Genomic DNA, 23048 nt, shown 5'->3' on the forward strand with positions numbered 1-23048 from the left:
ACATTAGGTGTGGTCAAATCAACTGTTTGGAACATCCTTAAAAAGAAAGAACGCACTGGTGAGCTCAGCAACACCAAAAGACCCGGAAGACCACTGAAAACAACTGTGGTAGATGACTGAAGAGTTCTTTCCCTGGTGAAGAAAACACCCTTCACAACAGTTGGTCAGATCAAGAACACTCTCCAGGAGGTAGGTGTATGTGTGTCAAAGTCAACAATCAACAGAAGACTTTACCAGAGTGAATACAGAGGGTTCACCACAAGATATAAACCATTGGTGAGCCTCAAAAACAGGAAGGCCAGATTAGAGTTTGCCAAACAACATCTAAAAAGGCCTTCACAGTTCTGGAACAACATCCTATCGACAGATGAGACCAAGATCAACTTGTACCAGAGTGATGGGAAGAGAAGAGTATGGAGAAATAAAGGAACTGCTCATGATCCAAAGCATACCACCTCATCGGTGAAGCATGGTGGTGGTAGTGTCATGGCATGGGCATGTATGGCTGCCAATGGAACTGGTTCTCTTGTATTTATTGATGATGTGACTGCTGACAAAAGCAGCAGGATGAATTCTGAAGTGTTTCGGGCAATATTATCTGCTAATATTTAGCCAAATGCTTCAGAACTCATTGGACGGCGCTTCACAGTGCAGATGGACAATGACCCGAAGCATACTGCGAAAGCAACCAAAGAGTTTTTCAAGGGAAAGAAGTGGAATGTTATGCAATGGCCAAGTCAATCACCTGACCTGAATCCGATTGAGCATGCATTCCACTTGCTGAAGACAAAACTGAAGGGAAAATGCCCCAAGAACAAGCAGGAATTGAAGACAGTTGCAGTAGAGGGATGAAACCCAGCGTCTGGAGTTGTCTATGCGTTCCAGACTTCAGGCTGTAATTGACTGCAAAGGATTTGCAACCAAGTATTAAAAAGTGAAAGTTTGATTTATGATTGTTAATCTGTCCCATTACATTTGGTCCCTTAAAAAGTAGGAGGCACATATACAAACTGTTGAAAGTCTGCAGTTAAAGCACATCTTGTTTCATTTCAAATCCATTGTGGTGGTGTATAGAGACAAAAAGATTAGAATTGTGTCGATGTCCCAATATTTATGGACCTGACTGTATGTTACTGACCAGATCACCAGGTGAAAACAGGGGAGGGGGGGGGAACATAAGAAAGAAAACGAATGCGGTTGCCACATCTAAGGATTTGTAAGCTCCAATATATAACATTTTTGGTTTTGGGTTTAATATCACTTTAAGTCCCCAGAGCACCCCGGGATGCCCTGAGGTGTTTGCACCTCAAACTGCAAAATTGTTGAGGTGTCACACCCTAGTAATGCACTATTCTTAGTGATCAGTAAGGCACAGGGGGGATGTCAGAGCTTAGGCTGCCATACATTATACAATTTTCTTGTACAAAACCACATAATATGAGGTCAAACCTAAACACTTAGGCCCCTTTCACACAGGCGGACCGTTCAGATCTGCCTGTCAGTTTTTTTGGTGGATCTGAACGGTCACCCCATGCATCTCTATAGGGCATCGGATGTCATTGGAGACATGTCTGCTGACATCTGATCTGATCCGTCAAATCTGGACGGATGGAAACCCTATTTTCCATCCGTCCAGCAGATCGGATCGGATGGGATCGGATGAGAATGGACCGACGCTCCTTTCCCATAGAGATGCATGGGGACCTGACAGCTGTGTCTCTGCACACAGCGCGGAGAACAGCTGTCATCCTCCTACTCAGCAGGGGATCGGCGGATCAATCCCCCGCTGAGATAAACGGAGGGGGGATTGAGCCCTTAGGCTCTTGTACTACACAGTTGAAGGTAAATCTAAAGGAAATTGCATAATAAAATTGTATTATGTATGGCCAGCTTTAGGCTGGGTTCACAATAATGCAGTCTACCGCATTGCATGTCATTTGTACAGGAATCACACCGGATTCCTGTTCAAATGACATGCAAATTCAATGCGGTGCAAATTGAGCCATATATTATATTATGTATGGCTCAATTCACACTGTATCTGCACCAAAAAATCGCCTGGGTGTTCAGACCCATGCAGTCCGATTCCACAGTTTGCACTGTGTTCTGTGAACCAATTTGGGGGTATCAATAACTTTATATTGACACCCGCAGTGGTTAGTAGAGCATAGTGTGAACCCAGCCTTAGGCATTATGTGGATGCTGCCACTGTATGCCAAGAACCTTAGGCCCAAGGACTTGTTCACACCAGCCCAACACAGTCCCAGCACTTAGATAAGGTAATTTGCCTTATGTCCTTTTGTTTCAGTTCACATCAATTCACTATGTTGATGTGTGATGAAAAAACAATAAGACCGGTTGCATTTTTATGCGACATGCTACAATGCATTACAACACACTGCAGCGCATGGAGTTGACTAAAATGAAATTTTGCACAACCATAACGACGGCAAATATTTTAAGAATATAAATGCGCATCCTTCTGGTCCTTAGGCTCATGTGTCATGTGGAAAACTTCATCCACATGACATATTTGTTATAAATTCTGTATTTAGTACAGTTTGATTTTTTTTTTGTTAAAGTGGTTGTATCCTCAACAAAAAAAAAAAACAAACCCTGCAGGACAAAGGCATGGTTAGGTAGTAAGCATCACATACTAGCCCATTATGACATACTTACCTTAGAACGAAGTCCCGACAGTAAAGAACCCCCCACGTTGCCTGAGGTTAAAACGCTTCTCCTCTAATCGCATTGTATACCCTCGAGTCCTCATGCAATCCTTCCGACTGAATAGCTTTTTTTCTATGCTGAGATCACCATTGAGATATTTATAAATTGCTATCATGTCCCCTCTCAGGCGTCTCTTCTCCAGGGAGAATAAATCAAGCGATTGCAGAAGCTCTTCATAATTAAGGTCCTCCAAGGACACTGCCGAGGCAACCGACATCTTCGCTCGGCGTCTCTTCCGCATGCAGGACGAATATCTACTTAACTGTGCAGGTTTAGGAGATAATAATTTTACCTACAGGTAAGCTTTATCATAGGCTTACCTGTAGGTAAAAGTTAAAAAGTGGAGTATACTACCGCTTTAAAGGAGATGTACAGTCAAAGCTCGTTTGGCTGTACATCTCCTATGGATCACAGGAGTGCAGTTTGTTTTCAGCAGATAGTGGGCTGAAGTCCGCTGTCTGCTGACATCACAGATGTCGGTCCAGGCACCGCATCATCACGACCACGGAGTCGGGATCCGCCAGATGCCTGGATTGACACCCGTGCTCTGACTGAGCCGGCCACTCCCCGCCCCTCCACAGCCCAGCGCTCCAATGAGCGAGGAGGGGGCGAAGCAGAGAGTGGTGACTGACAGTCACCAGCTCTCATTTCGGGGAGCTGTGAGAACCGAGCGATCGGCGGTGTTTGATCGCTCAGGTCTTAGTGTAGAGGTGCCGGGGGGACAGATGCAGCATCGGTCCTAGGTAAGTATACATGAAAAAGGAAAAAAAAAAAACTTCTTAAGGTTTATACCTTTTTGTATAAAATCAAACATTTATTACAGGGTTCACCAAAGTATGATGGGTGCTCACCACAGTGACACAACAGATTCTGGCTTTGCCCATTTGAACAGTGCAGACATGGAATCCTAAACATTTCTGTGTGTTTTTTTTAACATCTCCCTAATAACGCCAACATAATATGCTGTGATGTATTTTTAATTTAGTGATAAAAATATTCTATATTGGATTGAAAAAAAAAATACCTGGCAAATAATATACACCAACACAAGTGATTAGAAACCTAATGAGTAACAATTTTTAATGATTATTATTTTGGAAATTTTGTAATTTAATTTTAAAACCAAACTCCAGGAAAAGCAAATTTTGGTTCTAGGAGAGTTGTTTGTGTTGTTACCTGTATAGTGGTTTTCTTTGTATATTTCTATCAGATCTGTGCAGTAATCCAGCATGAAAGTTGCCTCCTGGCAGATGATTTCTGTAATAAAGACTGGTCACTGCTGCTCTCTCTTCTTATGCAGGGAGACTGGTCCTGACTCCGCCCCCTCCTGTAGCTTTCTGCAAGCAACCTGTAATCGGTGGGCCTACTAGGCCCCTCCCATAGCTTTTCTTTCTGCACATGCTCTATATAGCACATTGATTATGCCACTGCTACTTTTATAAGGTGGTAATCAGGGGTGCATAGGCATTTGGTGCGCACAAAGAGAATTTATTAATTTTGTAGCTACTGAGGAAGATATTTAAATGAAAGTGTTTTAGGCAGCCCATAGACAGAGCAAATTTCTTTGGTTGCAGGAAATAAAGTCGCATGGATTCCCCCATCAACACAGATAGTATTGACAGGGGATTCCCTCCTGCCGTGCCATTGGTGGGGACGGCTTTCCCCGCCAGGAGAAGACAGTCGTGTAATTTTCTTTCCTGCAACCCATGGTTGACAGAAGACAGTGATTATCGCTAGCGGCTATAGCAACCGCTTGCAATAATTCGAATCGAACCAGACAGGCTGGTTGTACCCAAGCTGATCGATTGATAACTTGGGTACATTTTGCCTGCCCATTATTGTTTCAAATCTCCGCGGGCTCCTGAAGCAGCCAAGATTTGAACTGTGTATGGCTGGCCTTATGCCCGGAGTTCAGCTTTAAAAAGGCTGAAAAGGCCAAAGAAGTTCTCACTAACCCCCGGACACTGTTCTTACATTTGTCAGGATTGCAGATCCAGTCCTCAGTATCACAGAGCCTCTAGAATTGCCATGTATTCCATAGGACATCATACTGCGTTCCTCATTATACATTCCCTGCATCGCTCTCCCTGTTAATTGTCAGGGCATAGTGTTGTCGCTGCTTTTTCTGAGGTGTCAGCATATGTGATAAAAGTCTTGGCTGGGAACACCACAAGGACAATTGTTCTCTATACAAAGGCTTTCAAATGAACACAGTAGTTTGTCAATAGGATCACACCCATTAATGAGATTACCGATAGGATAGGCAGTAGAGAATGGTTTTGCTTGCTGCCAAATAGTGGACAGGCATTTCAGCTGCTTTATATCTAGGGGTCATTGTGTCCTGCTAACACAGATTCTCGCATACAATACTCAGCCTAACATACAAAAACTGGGAGGCCACAGAGACCTCATAGTGAATGGGCAGAGCTGGAAGATTAGATGGGCTGCAATATAGAATCAAATCAAACAAACTGCACATAGACAGGCAATATTGTAAGAAGCGATAGGACAGGAGGACAAAGACGGGCAGCACTGTGATAACAGACATGAGAGCCATTATCCATATATAGATTATGTGATACTGTCAGGATTGACAGGGCAGAGAAGTACAGATATGGATGACATTGTAGGTATAAAAGGAAAAAATGAATGAAAATATGAAGCTTGCTGCACTAATATCCGACACATCCTAGTTTTATTTAATTAGTCCCACTGATTATCTCTGCTAGCTGTAGGTTATGGTGCTTTACTACTCCTTATTCCATGAGATCAAGACTATAGGTGCAACTGGAAACCCCTTTAGAACACTGCCACCCAGTGGCAAAACTGTAACAGCGCTGTCCTGCCTATCTATTTATAAATGTATTTATTACAGGTAAATTTATATAGCTACTAACAATTTATACAATGAATGTAAAGTCAAGTTATTATTTTTTTTAGCTTTGTATATAATGTGTATGTGTGTGTATATATAATAGCAGAGAAGGGTTAGAACCCTTGCCAAATTGTTCTTGCGGTTTGTGTCCCCTTTGGTTAGATACACCTACTCTTATTGTCCTGGTGACCATTGTCACCAGCACAGAAATCAATCCAAACTATTAGTTACATACTGTTGTTCGGTTGAAAAAACAAAACCACACCAATCCGTCTAGTTCAACTAATAAAAAAAAAAAAAAAAAAAAAAATCGAAAACCTCCATACACACAATACTATACATTTGATCCAGATTAAGATCAAAAATGGCTAGGAAACCTAGTCCAGTTTGCTCCAGTGGGGAAAAATAAATTCCTTCCTGATCCCCCTCGGAGGCAATCAGATATTCCCTGGATCAACAATCCCTGGTGTTATCACATATAAAAGATAATATCCACTATATTGCAATTAGGAATATCTCCAGATCTTTTTAAAACAATCTACTGAGCTGGCCAAAACTAGTTCTTGAGGGAGCCTGTTCCATGTTTTCACAGTTCTTATGAGCACCAGAACCAGCGGCAGAGACAAATCTACCAACAGGAACACCTGCTGCGGTGAGGACTGTATGAAATATCCTTTCACTTCCTGTTGCATTGCTGGGACAGGAAGTGAAGGGAAATCTCTCCAACAGGATATAAACAGCAAAAAATAAAATGATAGGAGTTCTAATACAAAATGGAATAGCTCAAGTGGCTGTAGGTGTGATTGCCGTCATCCCTTATTTTGTGACCAAAAACTTTATTCTCATTTGATGGGATTTAAAGGCAAACATTTTTACTTTAAACATATCTTTTTATTTTTGACATTTAAAAGAAGGTTTTATAAAAACAAATACAATTTTGTACACAAGGAACATACTCCCCTACTCTATCCTTAAAGTGGAACTTTAGTCAAAAAATGAAGTCCTGCTAGATCACTTCAGGCTGGCCCCTTTTGCAGGTATGGATATGTAAAATATTACAAATAAAATGTCTATACTGATTAAAATCCAGTAATGCACTGTCTCACCCTGTTCTGCTCAGTTGCTCTCCATTTTAGGCACTGCCGAGTTTGTAGAGGCCGGTCTGCTGACAGCCTTAAAGCTGAATGCCAAGGAAGCTGCTTTCTGTTTCATCTTTAACTACATGTGATCAGTTATGACACCAGATATTTGATGGTTTAGGAGTTTGGTTGAGGACACAACCAAATGTGACAGTTAGCAATCTCGGCATTCCAGGAATGGAATTTCCTGCTGTTCAGGGGTTCTGTGCTTCAGCAAAATGGCAGCCTCCAGTAAAAAGAAACAGGAGCAATGATGGAGGCAATTTACAGCGCACACTAACTTTGTAGCATAATTTTTAATGGGGAATGTATGTTTCTTGCTAAAGAACGTTATTTTTTGTATCAAGTTGGTATGAGTAAAGTTCCGCTTTAACTGAAAAAAATTGTGTCTATATAGAGAATTGCAAGTGAAATGTTCAATGTATTTACTCTTCTGTATGTTTCAGGAGCTCCTGATAGAAGCTAACGTGGCACAGTTTAAGTGTGCTAATGCAGAGAAGTCTGAGAAAACCAAGGTGAGTCAAGCTGTACATGGGGATGTAGTAGGGAACACTGCTTCATTGATTAGTTATAGCCTGGCACCCATATTATGTTAATAACTCAAACAAACAGCTTCTCCAAGCCATGGTTATGTGTGGCAAGAAATGATAAAAGAGCATTTTTAAAAAGCTTTTAGTTAGGGATAAAGTCCAGGGAGAAAGGTTTGGCAGTTAGATGGTAGATGGTACATCTTTAACATTGTACCAGAAATAAGAATATCTCCTAGGATGGCAGTTGTAGAAGTGGCAACACAAATATGGGTTATGTACAAAAAAATGAAAAGAGGGAAAAAAGGATTTGGATTATAAAGTAGGTCTCATCCCTAATGCACAAAAACAGAAAAAACAAGTTCCCCACTGAAAGGGACTATAACGACCTAAAGTAGAAGTCATAAAATAGGTATATAAGGGTAATATAAAAAATACACATTTATCAAATGAATCGTTTAACCACTTTACCACCGGAGGATTTTGCTGTCTTCCGTCCAGGCCACTTTTTGCGATTCGGCGCTGTGCGACTTCAACTGACAATTGCGCGGTCGTGCGACGCCGTACCCAAACGAAATTTACGTCCTTTTTTCCCCACAAACAGAGCTTTCTTTTGGTGGTATTTGATCACCTGTGCGATTTTTACTTTTTGCGCTATAAACAAAAAAAGAGCGTTTATTTTGAAAAAATAACAATATTTTTAACATTTTTTTATATGAAATTCCCCCCAAAAAAGATGTAAAAACCAATTTTTTTAAAAATTTTTGTCCAATTTGTTTTATGCTGCATATGTTTGGTAAAAAAAATCACAATAAGCGTATTTTGATTGGTTTGCGCAAAAGTTATTGCGTTTACTAACAAAGGGAAAGGTTTCTGTCATTTTTGGTGTTTTTTTTTTTAACGAGTAATGGCGGCGATCTGCGATTTTTTTTGCGGGACTGCGACATTGCGGCGGACAGATCGGACCCTTGACTGAAATTTTTGACACTTTTGGGGGTACCAGTGACATTACTGCAGTAATCAGTGCTATATATATGCACTGTTACTGTAAAAATGACACTGGCAGGGAAGGGGTTAATTTTATTGGAGAGGGAGGGGTTAATGTATGCCTGGTGCTTACTGACGTGTAGGGGGGGAGGTGACTGAGTGAGTCATGGACAGATCGGATGTCCAGCTATGCTGAACAGTCCGATCTGTCACTCCCCGTCACTATGGAGATCCGCCCGCTGTGTTTACACACAGCGGGCGGATCTCCAGACTCGATCCCCGACGATCGGGTAAGAGCAGCGGCGATCGCCGCTGCTCCTCCCCTGGCCCGACTCCCGCTGTGAATGAAAACAGCGGGAGCGAGCCTCCGGCGGCGCGCAAGCGCCGCCCAGAAGGGGGAGTGTCTGACGACGTAGTACTACGTCGTCAGACGATAACGAGCCACTCTGCCGCAGTAATATTACTGTGAGCAGACGTAAAGTGGTTAAAATGTCAAAAAAGTTGAAACATAGTAGCAAAACAACACAAAAAAGAACAATCTGGTTGTTTACATGGCAAAGTCATAATGCACATACACAACACAATCCATGTATAAAATACAGTGGCTCACAAATGGATAAATGTAATACAAGGCAATGAAAAACCCAACGTGTTTCGGAATGAGTAAAATTCCTTCTTCAGGGGTAGCATACATCTTGTGATCACATCATGAAAGCCAATGGAAATATACTTAACAGACCCTGGACCAGGGGAATGGTCCCTGCACCCAGAGGTATTTCAAATGCTGTCTGCGAAATGGGGATCCCCAGATGTGGATCTGTTAGCGACACGGCTAAACAACAAGGTGGAAAGGTTCGTGGCAAGAACGCGCGATCCTCTGGCAGACGCCTCTGATGCGCTGGTGGTGCCTTGGCATCAGTATCGTCTGATATACGCCTTTCCTCCGATTCAGTTGCTGTCCAGGTTCCTTCGCATGTTGGCCTCGGAACCAACATTGGTGATTCTGGTGGCGCCGGACTGGCCACGCCGGTCCTGGTACGCGAACATCGTTCACCTGGCCGTCGAGCCTCCATGGCGGCTGCCAATGCGAGAAGATCTACTATCTCAGGGACCGATCTTCCATCCTGCTTTACAGTCGCTGGCTTTAACGGCATGGCTGTTGAAAGCCAGGTCCTGAGAGACAGGGGTCTCTCCTCAGAGGTCATTCCTACCTTAATCAAGGCTAGAAAAGCCTCCTCTGGTAAGATTTATTACCGTACATGGAAAGCTTATTTTGCCTGGTGTGAGTCCAGGGGCTTCTCTCCTCGTTCATACTCGGTGGCGAGAGTGTTGGCTTTCCTTCAATCTGGTGTGGACCAGCGCCTTGCGCTGGCCACGATTAAGGGCCAAGTATCTGCACTGGCTGTCCTTTTCCAGCGCCCAGTGGCATCTAATTCTTTGATTCGCACCTTCATTCAAGGTGTGCGTCACTTGGCTCCTCCTCGAAGGGAGCCCTTACCTCCATGGGACTTGAACTTGGTTCTGTCCGTGTTACAAAGTCCCCGTTTGAAAACATCAGGGAAATCTCGTTACCTCTGCTATCAAAAAAAGGTTGCCTTTCTTGTGGCGATCACTTCTGCTTGCAGAGTGTCAGAGTTAGTGGCTTTGTTTTGCCGCTCCCCTTACCTGGTGGTTCATAGGGATAAGGTGGTCTTGCAACCTAACCCGTCCTTTCTTCCAAAGGTGGTTTCTGATTTTCACCTTAATGAGGACATTGTTTTGCCTTCGCTCTGTGCGAAGCCTCAGCATCCTAAGGAGGTTGCTTTGCATTCCTTGGATGTTGTCAGGGCGATCAGGGTTTACCTGTCATCAACTGAATCCTTTCGGAAATCGGATTCTCTCTTTGTCCTTCCTGAGGGACCATGGAAGGGTATGGCTGCGTCTGCGGCGACCATTTCAAAATGGATCAGACAGACAATTGTTCAGGCCTATTCGATGAAGGAATGGGCTCCGCCCTTCCCTGTCAAGGCGTACTCTACCAGAGCGGAGAGTACGTCCTGGGCTCTCCGGCATCAGGCTTCTGTGGCCCAGGTGTGTAAGGCTGAGACTTGGTCGTCAGTGCACACCTTTTCAAAAATTTACAAAATTGATGTTCTGGCATCGGCGGATGCCTCCTTTGGCCGCAAAGTTCTCTGTACGGTAGTGCCGTAAGGGAACCCTGGTTTTATATCGGGTTCCTGGCTGTTGGGGTTGTTCACCCCCTTGGTTATTTGCTTTCCTGGGTTGTTGCTCCTGTTGAGCCTTTTTTGTTACCCAGAGGGTTACCTTTCTGTTCATGTAAGGTTCCTTTCTCTGTCTGTTGTGGGTATTGCGTTGCCTTTCTGACGGTTGCGTTTTTCCTACCCCTCATGTCTACACTGCTTTGGGACATCTCCATTGGTGAAGACTGTATGAGTGGGCGGCGACTGTCGGAGGACGTAAGAGAAAACTGAATTTTTGTAAAATCTTACTGTAAAATTCCTTTCTCTGAGTCCTCCGACAGTCGCCGCCCTCGCCCCTCTATTGGGGTTCTTATAGTCTTAACTGCTTGCTACCAAACTGAGTTGGGATGGCTGATGCAGGGGGTATTGGACCAGTGGGACAGCCCCCATAGGTGTGTCTATGTAAATGCTTTGTTTTTTAACAAGTCTTGTGCCTAGTTACTCCTGTGGAGATGAAGTCAATACCCATTGGTGAAGACTGTATGAGTGGGCGGCGACTGTCGGAGGACTCAGAGAAAGGAATTTTACGGTAAGATTTTACAAAAATTCAGTTTTTTTATATTACCCTTATATACCTATTTTGTGACTTATACTGTAGGTCGTTATAGTCCCACTCAGTGGGGAACTTGTTTTTTCTGTTCAAACATGGGTTATGGTCTTTTAGCAGGCTGGATCCTGCCATCCTATTTAAAGTTACCCTGGCCCCATACTGTTAATATCAGCAACTATCTCCCCATAAATGCCATAAGGATAAATGGGCTACACACAAATACCGTCACAAACATTTAAAAAAAAAGTTTCCATGATTAAGCCCTTTCTTAGGGGGAAAGCGGGTGGATGACGAGCAGGATGAAGTACTGTGTATCTGAGTCATTGGAATAAATCGTTTTTGAGCAGGGGTAGGTACAGATAGGAATTTCCTTTTCTAGGAAATCCTCAGATTCCTTTTTTTTTTAAAGCGGTAGTATACTCTATTTAAAAAAAAAGGGGAAAAAAATGCAAGTTATTGTCATAATGTGCTAAAATGCACTGCATACTAGCACATTATGACAGACTTACCTGTAAAAGAAAGCCCTCCAAAGGCACACTGTTGGCTCTTCCATCCTAACCCAGTCTTCGTCCATCCAGTTGTTTGAAATGTATGCGCTCAGGAATCACAATCACGGCACAGCTGTCTGAATTGTCAGCACACTCAGTGTGCTGCCAATGGAAAGCGCAGTGAGCATGCATCAATGACATCACCAGCTGCTTCAACTTTCAATATCTCCTAAACAGTGAGGAGATATTCATTGTACCTACAGGTAAGCCTTATTAGAGACTTACCTGTAGGTACAATTGAAAAGTGGAGTTTACTATCGCTTTAAGTGGGGAAACTTGCAAGTGTTTATTATCTTCTACTGCTGCAAGGTTTTCATTGAAAGGGTGAGGTATGACAGGGTCTCTTGGAAAGAGGGACTAGAGACAACCTATAACTTTTAGGGCTCATTTACATTTTACAGTCGAGGGGCAGTAAAAATAGGCGAATGAGCCATAGTGTCCCCCTCACCTTCACCGCCCACCTTAACCTCCCTGGCGGTATTCCCGAGTGTGGCTCGGGGGGGGGGGGGATTTCAGTGCCATTAGCGGTAACCCCGAGCCACACTCGGGGTACCGCCAGGTAGCATCGCTGGATCCTGGTAGAGGTTACTTACCTTGTCCCCGGGATCCCGAGATGTGTCACTGCCGCATACGGTGGCCGGATCTTGCGCCCGATGCTGTGAGCCCCGGCTTCCGTCTCCTGCGACGTGACGCTCGCAGGGGGGTGGAACTGGTGGCAAATTTGAAAAGTAAAACACACAAACACACTGATATATATTGTAATCCTATTGGATTACATTACAAATAAAATAAATTGACATTTAGTATGCCCCCCAGTGCCCTTTCCTGCAGTTTTACTGTACTTTTATATATACATATATATATATATACTTTAACTTATTTATAGTTATTTATTATATTATAATTTATGATTTTGTGCTTCAAACTTTATCATATCCGAGATGTTATAAAGAAGAACGCACAGTAAAAACAAATGATATGTAAATAGTTGGTTTGGGCTGCTCGTCCTTAAGAATTACTAGCACAATAATGGTACCGCTTTCAGCACCTAAAATCGGAAACAATCATACCGCCAGGGAGGTTAAAATAAATTTGCGGCAGGATGAAGTTGTACACATGTCAGGGTGGATCACTTTTCACAGGCCAACGTAAGTGTAAACAAATGCTTTGACTGTTAGATTGGCCAGAATTCAGCTCTCACTCCTGGCTTCCGCTACATTATAACTCTAATATTTGAAATCCAATTTGAAAAAAGTAAAGAATTGTACCTGTTAAAAAAAAGGATAGAAGCAGCTAAATTTACTTATCAAAATCTGCAGTCACGTAAAGCATATGAGCACGATCCAGATCTGAATCATGGTAGTCTATGGGAAGGTAATGCTTGCTGCACCGATGTCATTTCTGCGCCATCATTTACACATGCCAACTATACTAGATTGGATAGGATTTCCTCAGTCTGTTGGGAGAAATGCACACAGAAGCCACAGCAGATGGTGCAACAGAGGTTGGGTAGGTGACTGGTCATTGATATAAAGGACAGTAGCTTCAGTTATCGGTCTCCACTACAGGAAGAAGGTGAGAATAACATCAAACAAAGTATCTCACAAAAGGTTATTGTTTTGTGTCCACAGTTCAGCTTTAATTCCTGTCCAGTTAAAACATGTATCCCCCCCCCCCCCCAAAAAAAAACATAAAGAATAAAAAGAAATACTGATCCAGACACCCCTGCCAGACAGGCCACCTTTTTCTTCATTTAAGAAAGTTAAGAAGCACAGTTTGGCCAGACTCACCCCTTGCACGCTGTTTGGACAATAATTTGCTTTACCAAATCGGTAAGGTCATGAGTAAGGAAGCCCATACTCAGTTCTACCCAAACCTGCGGGAAACTATCACATAATAGCTTGGCACTGCCCAGAACAATCGTGGCCATGGGATTTGCCATCCCCTAGCTGCATATATAAAGGGGTGGGGATGCTGGTGACATCATTGTCCCAATATGGCCACAAGGTAATTTTTGGTCAATGACAATGTCCATGTCTAAAAAATGGCCATATTGACCTATTAAGTCAAAGATGCCATCTGCATCACTGCCCATTTGTTATGTGCAACTGCGGGGCGCGGAATTCTGCCGCTACAGCTGATTGGAACGGCAGTCCGCCATTATTTGAGTTTCTTGTGGGAACCTAAACTCATCCCAAGTCATGAGGTGTTACCATTCTAGCCTTCCAAAAAGATATATTTACCAAACCACCCAATGCAGTGGATGCCATATATACAATAATCTGACAGTGCTGTGTATTGATACCATCTGTGGCACAGGCCTACATTTTGCATATACTGTATTGAATCCAAGCCACAAGCATAGGAAATTCAGTTGCAATCCCATAATTTTCTGTTGTTTGCTTTTGCTGCTACTTTAAATGATATGGTTTGTAAAGTGCCTTCTATTTTTTTTCTTTTTATAGCGTGTTTTGTCAGAAATAATGAAAGAAGAAGATAATAAACTGTCTTTTAACAAAACTAAAGCTCAGCAAGTGTCAATAAAGAAGGTAAAAGCTTTTCACTTAATTAATACAATATCCTTGTCGGCCAATCTAAAGGAAAACTTTCAGCCAGGGCCAAAATAAGCAGCAACCATTCCCTTATGGCAGGTACTCTGGTCTGATTCCAGTATTTAGCTATGCTTAGTTTTACAGCCAATACTAGAAAAATCAGAACATTATTTTTGTTTAATCTAATTGAATCTTGATCTAAATTAAAAAAGAACAAGCTCTGATGAGACGTTAAAGGAAATTCGAAAATGAAAACAGATACAGCAGCTAATTGTTTTTTAAAAAAAGCATAGATTAAAGAGCACATACAGTATATCACAAATATGACCCAACAGCTCTTTTACTCCTTTGTTATTATTATACAGGATTTTCTATAGCACTAAACAGTTTGCACAGCACTTTACAATATAGAGGGAGACAGTACAATAAAAATACAATTCAATACAAGAGGTAAGCTGGCCATACATGGATCCAAATTCGTCTGGTTCAGGGACTGGCCCGGATTCCATCAATCTATGGGCAGGCCAAGTCGATCCATCAATTGACTTGGGTACAACCAGCCTGTTTGATTATTTAAATTCAATTACTGCCAGCAGCTAGCAGTAATCATTGTGTTCTGCCAGCCATGAAGGCTCCCCTCTAACCCACCCCTACTGACTGTGTTGATGGGGGAATCTAGCGATTTTGTTTCCTTCCACCCAAAGGAAAGAAAATCAAGTAATCTATAGGCTGCTTTAGGAGGACTGTAATTGTGAGAACCTGCGACCTAATAGGGAGAATTCTAGCAAGACTTTTGATTTTATTGGTTGACTGGATGGAGCCATTTGGCTTATTCATTCAAACCAGAGGAAATGAGAACAGAATTAGAGATGTTGCCTATTGCAAGCAAAAATGTTCTTACATAATGAGGTTGAAAAAAGACACCACTCCATCCAGTTCAACCTATGATGAGTGTGTATAATTGTTTATGTCAATAGTACATTGTATACCCCTGTATGTTGTGGTTGTTAACCACTTACCGCAAAGTGACGTAGGGGTATGTCGGGTAACTTTGCGGGGTTATACCAGGATGATGCCTCTAGCTAGAGGCATTATCCCGGTACAGTGGTTTAGTGCCAACGGTCGGCTTTCCGACGGTAACGACCGATGCGACTCGGAAGCCGCTCGATCGTTACCCGGGTGAGCGGGAGGGGACGCCCCCCCCCCTCCTGCCGCCTTCCGTGACTTGTAACGGGCCTCCCGTCCCACCGGGAGACCCGAGCACCCAGCCGGCACGTCCGCCGGCTGGATGGAGTCCCGATCAAAGCCGGAAACGGCTTCGATCGGGTCTCTGATGACGTAACCCGGAGGCGGGGTCCATGACATCACTTCCGGGTTACTGTGCTGCAAAAGGCGGCAAATTTAAAAAACGGCTGTATGCAAAAACGCAGTTTTCGGTGTTTTGCATACATGGAAGTGTAGTGGAGGGGTCTAGGGTCTTTTAGACCCTCGATCCCTCCATAAAGAGTACCTGTCACTGCATATTGGTGTCACAAGGGATGTTTACATTGTGACAGCAATAAAAGTGATCAGATTTTTTTTTTTTTTTAAAAAACCTGTAATAAAGTTAAAAAAAATAAAATAAATAGGAAAAAAAATAAATAAATTTTAGCCGCCGCCGTCACCGTTAGCTCGCGCACAAAAAAAAAAACGTATACGGAAGTCGAGCCGCGAATGAAATCGCTGTTCAAACCACACATGTGAGGTATCGCCGCGATCACCAGAGCGTGAGCAATAATTTTAAAAAAAGAGCTACACTCTAACTCTAAACTGGTAACCGTTAAAAAAATTTAAAGCGTCGCCTATTGAGATTTCTACTGATCGTAGTTTGTCGCCATTCCACGGGTGCGCGCAATTTTAAACCGTAACATGTTGGTTATCTATTTACTAGGCGTGACATCATCTGTCACAACATACCAAAAAAATGGGCTAACTTTACTGTTTAGTATTTTTTAAATGCAGTGAAATGTGATTTTTCAAAATTTTTCCAAAAAAATGGCGTTTTAAAGACTGCTGCGCAAATACCGCGTGACAAAAAATATTGCAATGACCACCATTTGATTCTCCAGAGTCTTTGCTAAAATAATATATAATGTTTGGGGGTTCTAAGTAGTTTTCTAGGAAAAAATACTGATTTTAACTTGTAAACAAAAAGTGTCCGAAATAGGGCTGGGGCTTAAGTGGTTAAGGTGCCCATCTAATAGTTTTGTGAAACTATCGATGCTCCCCGCTGACACCACTGTTTGTGGAAGAGAATTCCACATCCTTATCGCTCTGACGGTATAGAACCCTTTACGCAATTTAAGGTTAAACCGATTTTCTTCTAATTTTAGCGAATGGCTGCGAGTCCTTTTATATTCCCTTTCGCTGGAATAGTTTGTTCCCTATGCTAGGGTCGCCAGTACAGTATTTGTACATTGATATCATATCCCCTCTCAGGCGTCTCTTCTCCAGAAAGAATACAGTGGGTACAGAAAGTATTCAGACCCCCTTAAATTTTTCACTCTTTGTTATATTGCAGCCATTTGCTAAAATCATTTAAGTTCATTCTTCTTCCTCATTCTCCAGATTCTCTGGTCTGATGAGACCAAAATAGAACTTTTTGGCCTTAATTCTAAGCGGTATGTGTGGAGAAAACCGGGCACTGCTCATCACCTGTCCAATACAGTCCCAACAGTGAAGCATGGTGGTGGCAGCATCATGCTGTGGGGGTGTTTTTCAGCTGCAGGGACAGGACGACTGGTTGCAATCGAGGGAAAGATGAATGCGGCCAAGTACAGGGATATCCTGGACAAAAACCTTCTCCAGAGTGCTCTGGACCTCAGACTGGGCCGAAGGTTTACCTTCCAACAAGACAATGACCCTAAGCACACAGCTAAAATAATGAAGGAGTGGCTTCACAACAACTCCGTGACTGTTCTTGAATGGCCCAGCCAGAGCCCTGACTTAAACCCAATTGAGCATCTCTGGAGAGACCTAAAAATGGCTGTCCACCAACGTTTACCATCCAACCTGACAGAACTGGAGAGGATCTGCAAGGAGGAATGGCAGAGGATCCCCAAATCCAGGTGTGAAAGACTTGTTGCTTCTTTCCCAAAAAGACTCCTGGCTGTATTAGATCAAAAGGGGGCTTCTACTAAATACTGAGCAAAGGGTCTGAATACTTAGGACCATGTGATATTTCAGATTTTCTTTTTTAATAAATCTGCAACAATGTCAACAATTCTGTGTTTTTCTGTCAGTATGGGGTGCTATGTGTACATTCATGAGGAAGAAGAATGAACTTAAATGATTTTAGCAAATGGCTGCAATATAACAAAGAGTGAAAAATTTAAGGGGGTCTGAATACTTTCCGTACCCACTGTAAGTTCAATGCTTGTAGCCTTTCCTCATAGCTGAAATCCTCCAGTCTCTTTATTAGCTTTGTTGCCCTTCTCTGGACTCTCTCCAGTTCCAGCACATCCTTCCTGAGAACCGGTGCCCAGAACTGGACGGCATACTCCAGATATGGCCAGACCAGAGTCTTGCAGAGTGGGAGAATTATCATTTTCCGTGGAGTGAATCCCCCTTTTAATACATGCCAGTATTCTGTTGGCTTTGCTTGTCGCAGCTTGACATTGCATGCCATTGCTGAGCTTGTCATATACAAGGACCCCCAGGTCATTTTTCCATTTTAGATTCCCCCAAAGGCTCTTCCCCTAGTGAGTAACTTGCATTCATATCTGTGGCACCCAGGTGCATTACTTTACATTTTTCAACATTAAACCTCATTTGCCATGCAGATGCCCACCCCATTATTTTGTTCAGGTCTTCTTGTAAGGTTTCCACATCCTGCATAAAAGTTATTGCCCTGCTTAACTTAGTATCACCCACAAATACTGAGATTGAGCTGTTTATCCCATCATCTAGGTCGTTTATGAATGAATTAACCTCCTTAGCGGTAATCCTGAGCGTGACTCGGGGTTGATTTTTCATATCAGGATCGGTAACCCCGAGTCACGCTCGGGGTGGATTGCAGAGAGCGCAGCGGTGTTCTCTTACCTTATCCTGGCGATCCAGCGATGATCTCTCATTGCTGAGATCGCCAGCCGAGAGTCCCGCCGCTCCTCCGTCCCTCCGTCGGTCTGATCACTTCCTAGTTCCGTTCCCTGCAGCAGCAATGCTGCATGGGAGCGGAACTAGGGAGGGAAATTCAAAAAAAAAAAAAAAAAAAACGTTACACAAAACACATTTTATATTGTGTATATATATATATATATATATATATATACACACAATATAATATAGGAATTACATACCAAAAGCGGTACAATTCTTTTCATGGAAATTTGGCGTTATGTATTATAGGCCTACAATTCTTAGTAATTACTGACTTAAACCTGACCAAAATAAGACTCTAGTAGACATCCCAGATGTGATAAATTTGAAACACAAACGCATGAATTCTAATCGAATCAATAATATTATTTTATTATTTAATATATAATATATATATAATAAAATTGTATTGATTAGATTATAATTCATGCATTATATATTATATATAGATATATATATATATATATATATATATATATATATATATATATATATATATATATATGCATATATATGTATATATGCATATATATATATATGTGTATATATATATATATATATATATATATATATATATATATATATATATATGCACACACACATATATCTATATATAATATATAATGCATGAATTATAATCTAATCAATACAATTTTATTATATATATATTATATATTAAATAATAAAATAATATTATTGATTCGATTAGAATTCATGCGTTTGTGTTTCAAATTTATCACATCTGGGATGTCTACTAGAGTCTTATTTTGGTCAGGTTTAAGTCAGTAATTACTAAGAATTGTAGGCCTATAATACATAACGCCAAATTTCCATGAAAAGAATTGTACCGCTTTTGGTATGTAATTCCTGACATAATCATACCGCCAGGGAGGTTAAATATGACTGGTCCCAGGACAGATCCTTGGGGGACCCCACTTTCCACACCAGACCATTCCAAGTACTCCCCATTTATTACCACCCTTTGGACTTTGACTTGCCCCTGAAGCCAGCTTTTAAGCCAGGTACCCACTCTATGGTCCATACCTGCGTACCTTAGTTTGTACAGTAAACGTTTGTGGGGAACTGTATCAAATGCCTTTGCAAAATCCAGATACACCACATCCACAGGCTTTCCTTTATCTAGATAGCAGCTCGCTTCTTCATAGAAGGTTAATAGATTGGTCTGGCAAGAGCGACTTTTCGTGAATCCATGCTGATTACTACTAATGATACAGTTTTCATTACTGAAGTCTTGTATTTAGTCCCTTATCATCCCTTCCAATATCTTACAGACTATTGATGTTAGGCTAACCGGCCTGAAGTTCCCAGGGATATATCTTGGCCCTTTTTTAAATACTGGTACCACGTTGGCTTTTTTCCAATCTGCTGGTACCATTCCCATAGGTAGACTATCCATACAAATTAGAATTAAAGTTATTTTTTTTCTATTCAATCATTTGATATCTATACAAATTAGAAACAATGGTCTGGCTATCACCTGGCTGAGTTCTTTAAGTACCCTCGGGTGTAAGCCATCTGGTCCCAGGTGACTTATTTATGTTAAGTTTTTCAAGTCTAGTTCTGAGTCTGTCTTCTGTTAACCATGAGGCTGCTTCCTGTGACATTTTATTAACTTTAACATTACAGTCTAGGTTACTGTATCCCCCCCAATTCGTTTGTGAAGACTGAGGAGAAGAATTTATTTAGCACCTTCGTCTTCTCTCTGTCCTTTGTAGCCAGATTCCCTTTGTTGTCTTTTATGGGACCAATGTGTTCTGGCCTCACTTACAGTGATACAATGAGCTGCTATAGCTTGCTGTATCAGTCCCTGCACAGTGACAGAGTGCAAGTGTGCGCTGAATCAATACACTGTTAGTACAGGGCGCCGCTGTAGTGATACTCCCCTCAGATGGGTCTGTGATGCCCGGCACTAACACTATGTCCTCGGTTTTCCAGATTAAATAATGTTAGGGGTGATTCAGCCCAGAAGACTGGGGACAACTTGTCTAGATTACCTACTGGGTGTCTTATGTTTTACATCAATTACAGTGTTTCAGGTGTTACTTTTCACTAAATAAATCCATTGTAATGGATGATATGGCATTGTGTTTGTTCAATTGATGGTACACTAACATGCTTATTTCTGTTCCCAGGTGGACAATGTACCAGTAAAACTGAATGCAACAGCAATATTACGAGAGGGTGCTCTATACCAACGGCAGGTGGAAAAAGAACTACGCAGGTACATGTACCTCCTATTACCCATAGAGCTGGGAAGGGTTACAGCTGGCGTCAGGCTTTTTTTGCAATTATCTGCAATACTTCTTCTAAAATTCCAAGTCCTTCAACAGTGCCGGCATCTTCCACCCAGCTTCTTCCGGGTGCCAGGCTATGGACAACTTTATTGGCATTACTCATGCCCATGCGCAAAAGTTCAGTTACCCCGGTATACAGGATCTATGCCAGAACACAAACTGTGCTGTGCATGCGCAGCTCAGCATACATTCAAAAGATGACAGCAAGCAGGCAGGTAGTTTTATTTTATTGCAGAGGAGACATTGCATGACTCGTCTGCAATAAAGAGCCTGCCTGCGTGCAGTTTTGTTATTGGAGGCTTTGGTTCCGCTTCAATTTTCTGCTATATTGTGTTGAAATACGAGCAATCTTTAGAAAGTGTGTTTTTCCCACCTATTGGGGTTGATTTACTACAACTGGAGAGTGCAAAATCTAGTGCAGCTATGCATGGTATCCAATCAGCTTCTAACTTCAGCTTGTTCAATTAAGCTTTGACAAAAAAAAAACCTGGAAGCTGATTGGTTTCTATGCAGATTTTGCACTCTGCAGTTTTAGTAAATCCATTATGTCTGTTGAGCAAGTAGCAAAGACAAATGTTCCCAACGGTGAAACACATAGCAGTAAGAACCAGAAAGAGGTTCTACGTTTTCCACATTGTGTTCAAATAAAAAAAAAATCTGATGTACAGACTCACCAAGTAGTGAAGGGAGGATGAAGATGGCAGTTATGGGATTTGTTTTTCTGACTTAGGCCCTGCTTTAGCATGGATTTATTCATTATTGTAATTATTTTATATTTATTCTCCAACTTGATTTAGGCAGGGTATACATATATCAAAATTCAGCTAGTTCAGAAGGTGTGCCTTGTTTTTTTCTTAATAAATGAATAACCCCCATTCTTAGTTAAAGCAGAGGTAGGGATTACTGAGTACTGCATTGGGTGGGGAGATTGACACTCTCATAAGTTTTAGTTTCCCAGCTAATCTTCAGAGGATTTCTCATAAACATACAGCCGTTCTGGCAGCATGGACAGCAGGAAGGTAAGTATTCATTCTTTCCTTTATCGGGTATGCTTATTTAGGATTTGTTTGTAAATGACACAGTCAAACAAAAAATTAGCATTAGCTGCAATATCCACCTCCGCTTTGGTGCTGTTCCTTACAGTAAATCCACTCTGTCATTCAACCTAGTCTTCCAGGTTGAATGATACTCTGTGTACTGAGAACAGGAGTTGAAAAGCTGAAATTGGACTTTGATTGGAAATACAAGTTGCAAAATCCACAACTGAAATCCACAAATTATAACCATTTGTAATCCTGCTCAACCAGTCAGCATTATCTTTGTTCAGGCAGCAGCCAGATGATACAGTAGGCAGTAAACCTGAACCAAGAATTGCCAGCTTGGCAGTGCAATAAGACTGTTTGAACAGAACAAATCTATTTTTATAAATAAAATTGTGTATATATATATATATATATATATATATATATATATATATATATATATATATATATATATATATAAAATCTCTTGGCCTTTGTCTGCATCTATAACACACAAGTTGACACACCTCTAAACTGTTTGCTACACTGGCCTCTACCTTGACTTCTGGGTAGAGACTCTCCTGCCTCCTAGCCGTAGTGCACCATAGTCAGCACCCATTTTCTAAGGGCTGTGCGTACCCCCTTAATCAGCATGCTGGCTGCTGGTAAAATGTGGACCCAAACATCCCACCTATGTAATATTCTACAAAGCCTCTGGATTCCAGAACCCACACTAGCATTTACAAATTCAAGAGGAAACAGGAAATGATTCATCCTGGAACTGCTCACCTTGTGTGAATGAAAACACTAGCTGCCTCTGAGTCCTCTTCACACAGTTACATGCCTCTGAGCTGTCACTATATAATATATACAGTATCTCCCAAAAGTGAGTACACCCCTCAAATTTTTGTAAATATTTTATTATATCTTTTCATAACTTGCAACACTGAAGAAATGACACTTTGCTACAATGTAAAAGTAGTGAGTGTACAACTTGTATAACAGTGTAAATTTGCTGCCCCCTCAAAATATTGCAACACACAGCCATTAATGTCTAAACCGCTGTCAATAAAAGTTAGTACACCCCTACATGAAATTGTCCAAATTGGGCCCAATTAGCCATCAACCCCCCCCCCCCCCCCGATGTCATGTGATTCGTTAGTGTTACAAAGTCTCAGGTGAGAATGGGGAGCAGGTGGGGTAAATTTGGTGTTATCGCTCTCACTCTCTCATACTGGTCACTGGAAGTTCAACATGGCACCTCATGGCAAAGAACTCTGAGGATCTGAAAAAAAAAGAATTGTTGCTCTACATAAAGATGGCCTAGGCTATAAGAAGATTGCCAAGACCCTAAAACTGAGCTGCAGCATGGTGGCCAAGACAATACAGTGGTTTAACAGGACAGGTTCCACTCAGAACAGGCCTC

At 41.8% G+C, this 23048-nt stretch overlaps 1 protein-coding gene across 1 annotated transcript in view; it reads left to right on the forward strand.

Annotated features, from left to right (window-relative positions):
* CFAP99 (cilia and flagella associated protein 99) overlaps positions 1-23048 on the forward strand; it is a 142156-nt gene that overhangs the window by 45443 nt on the left and 73665 nt on the right. The window contains exons 7-9 of the mRNA XM_082244009.1: positions 7191-7259; positions 14062-14145; positions 20439-20527. Of these exons, the coding sequence (XP_082100135.1) occupies positions 7191-7259; positions 14062-14145; positions 20439-20527 (242 nt within the window). The remainder of the gene's footprint in view (positions 1-7190; positions 7260-14061; positions 14146-20438; positions 20528-23048) is intronic.

This window comes from Pelophylax lessonae (genome assembly GCF_965119305.1).
Source record: "Pelophylax lessonae genome assembly, chromosome: 1".
Lineage (NCBI taxonomy): Eukaryota > Metazoa > Chordata > Amphibia > Anura > Ranidae > Pelophylax > Pelophylax lessonae.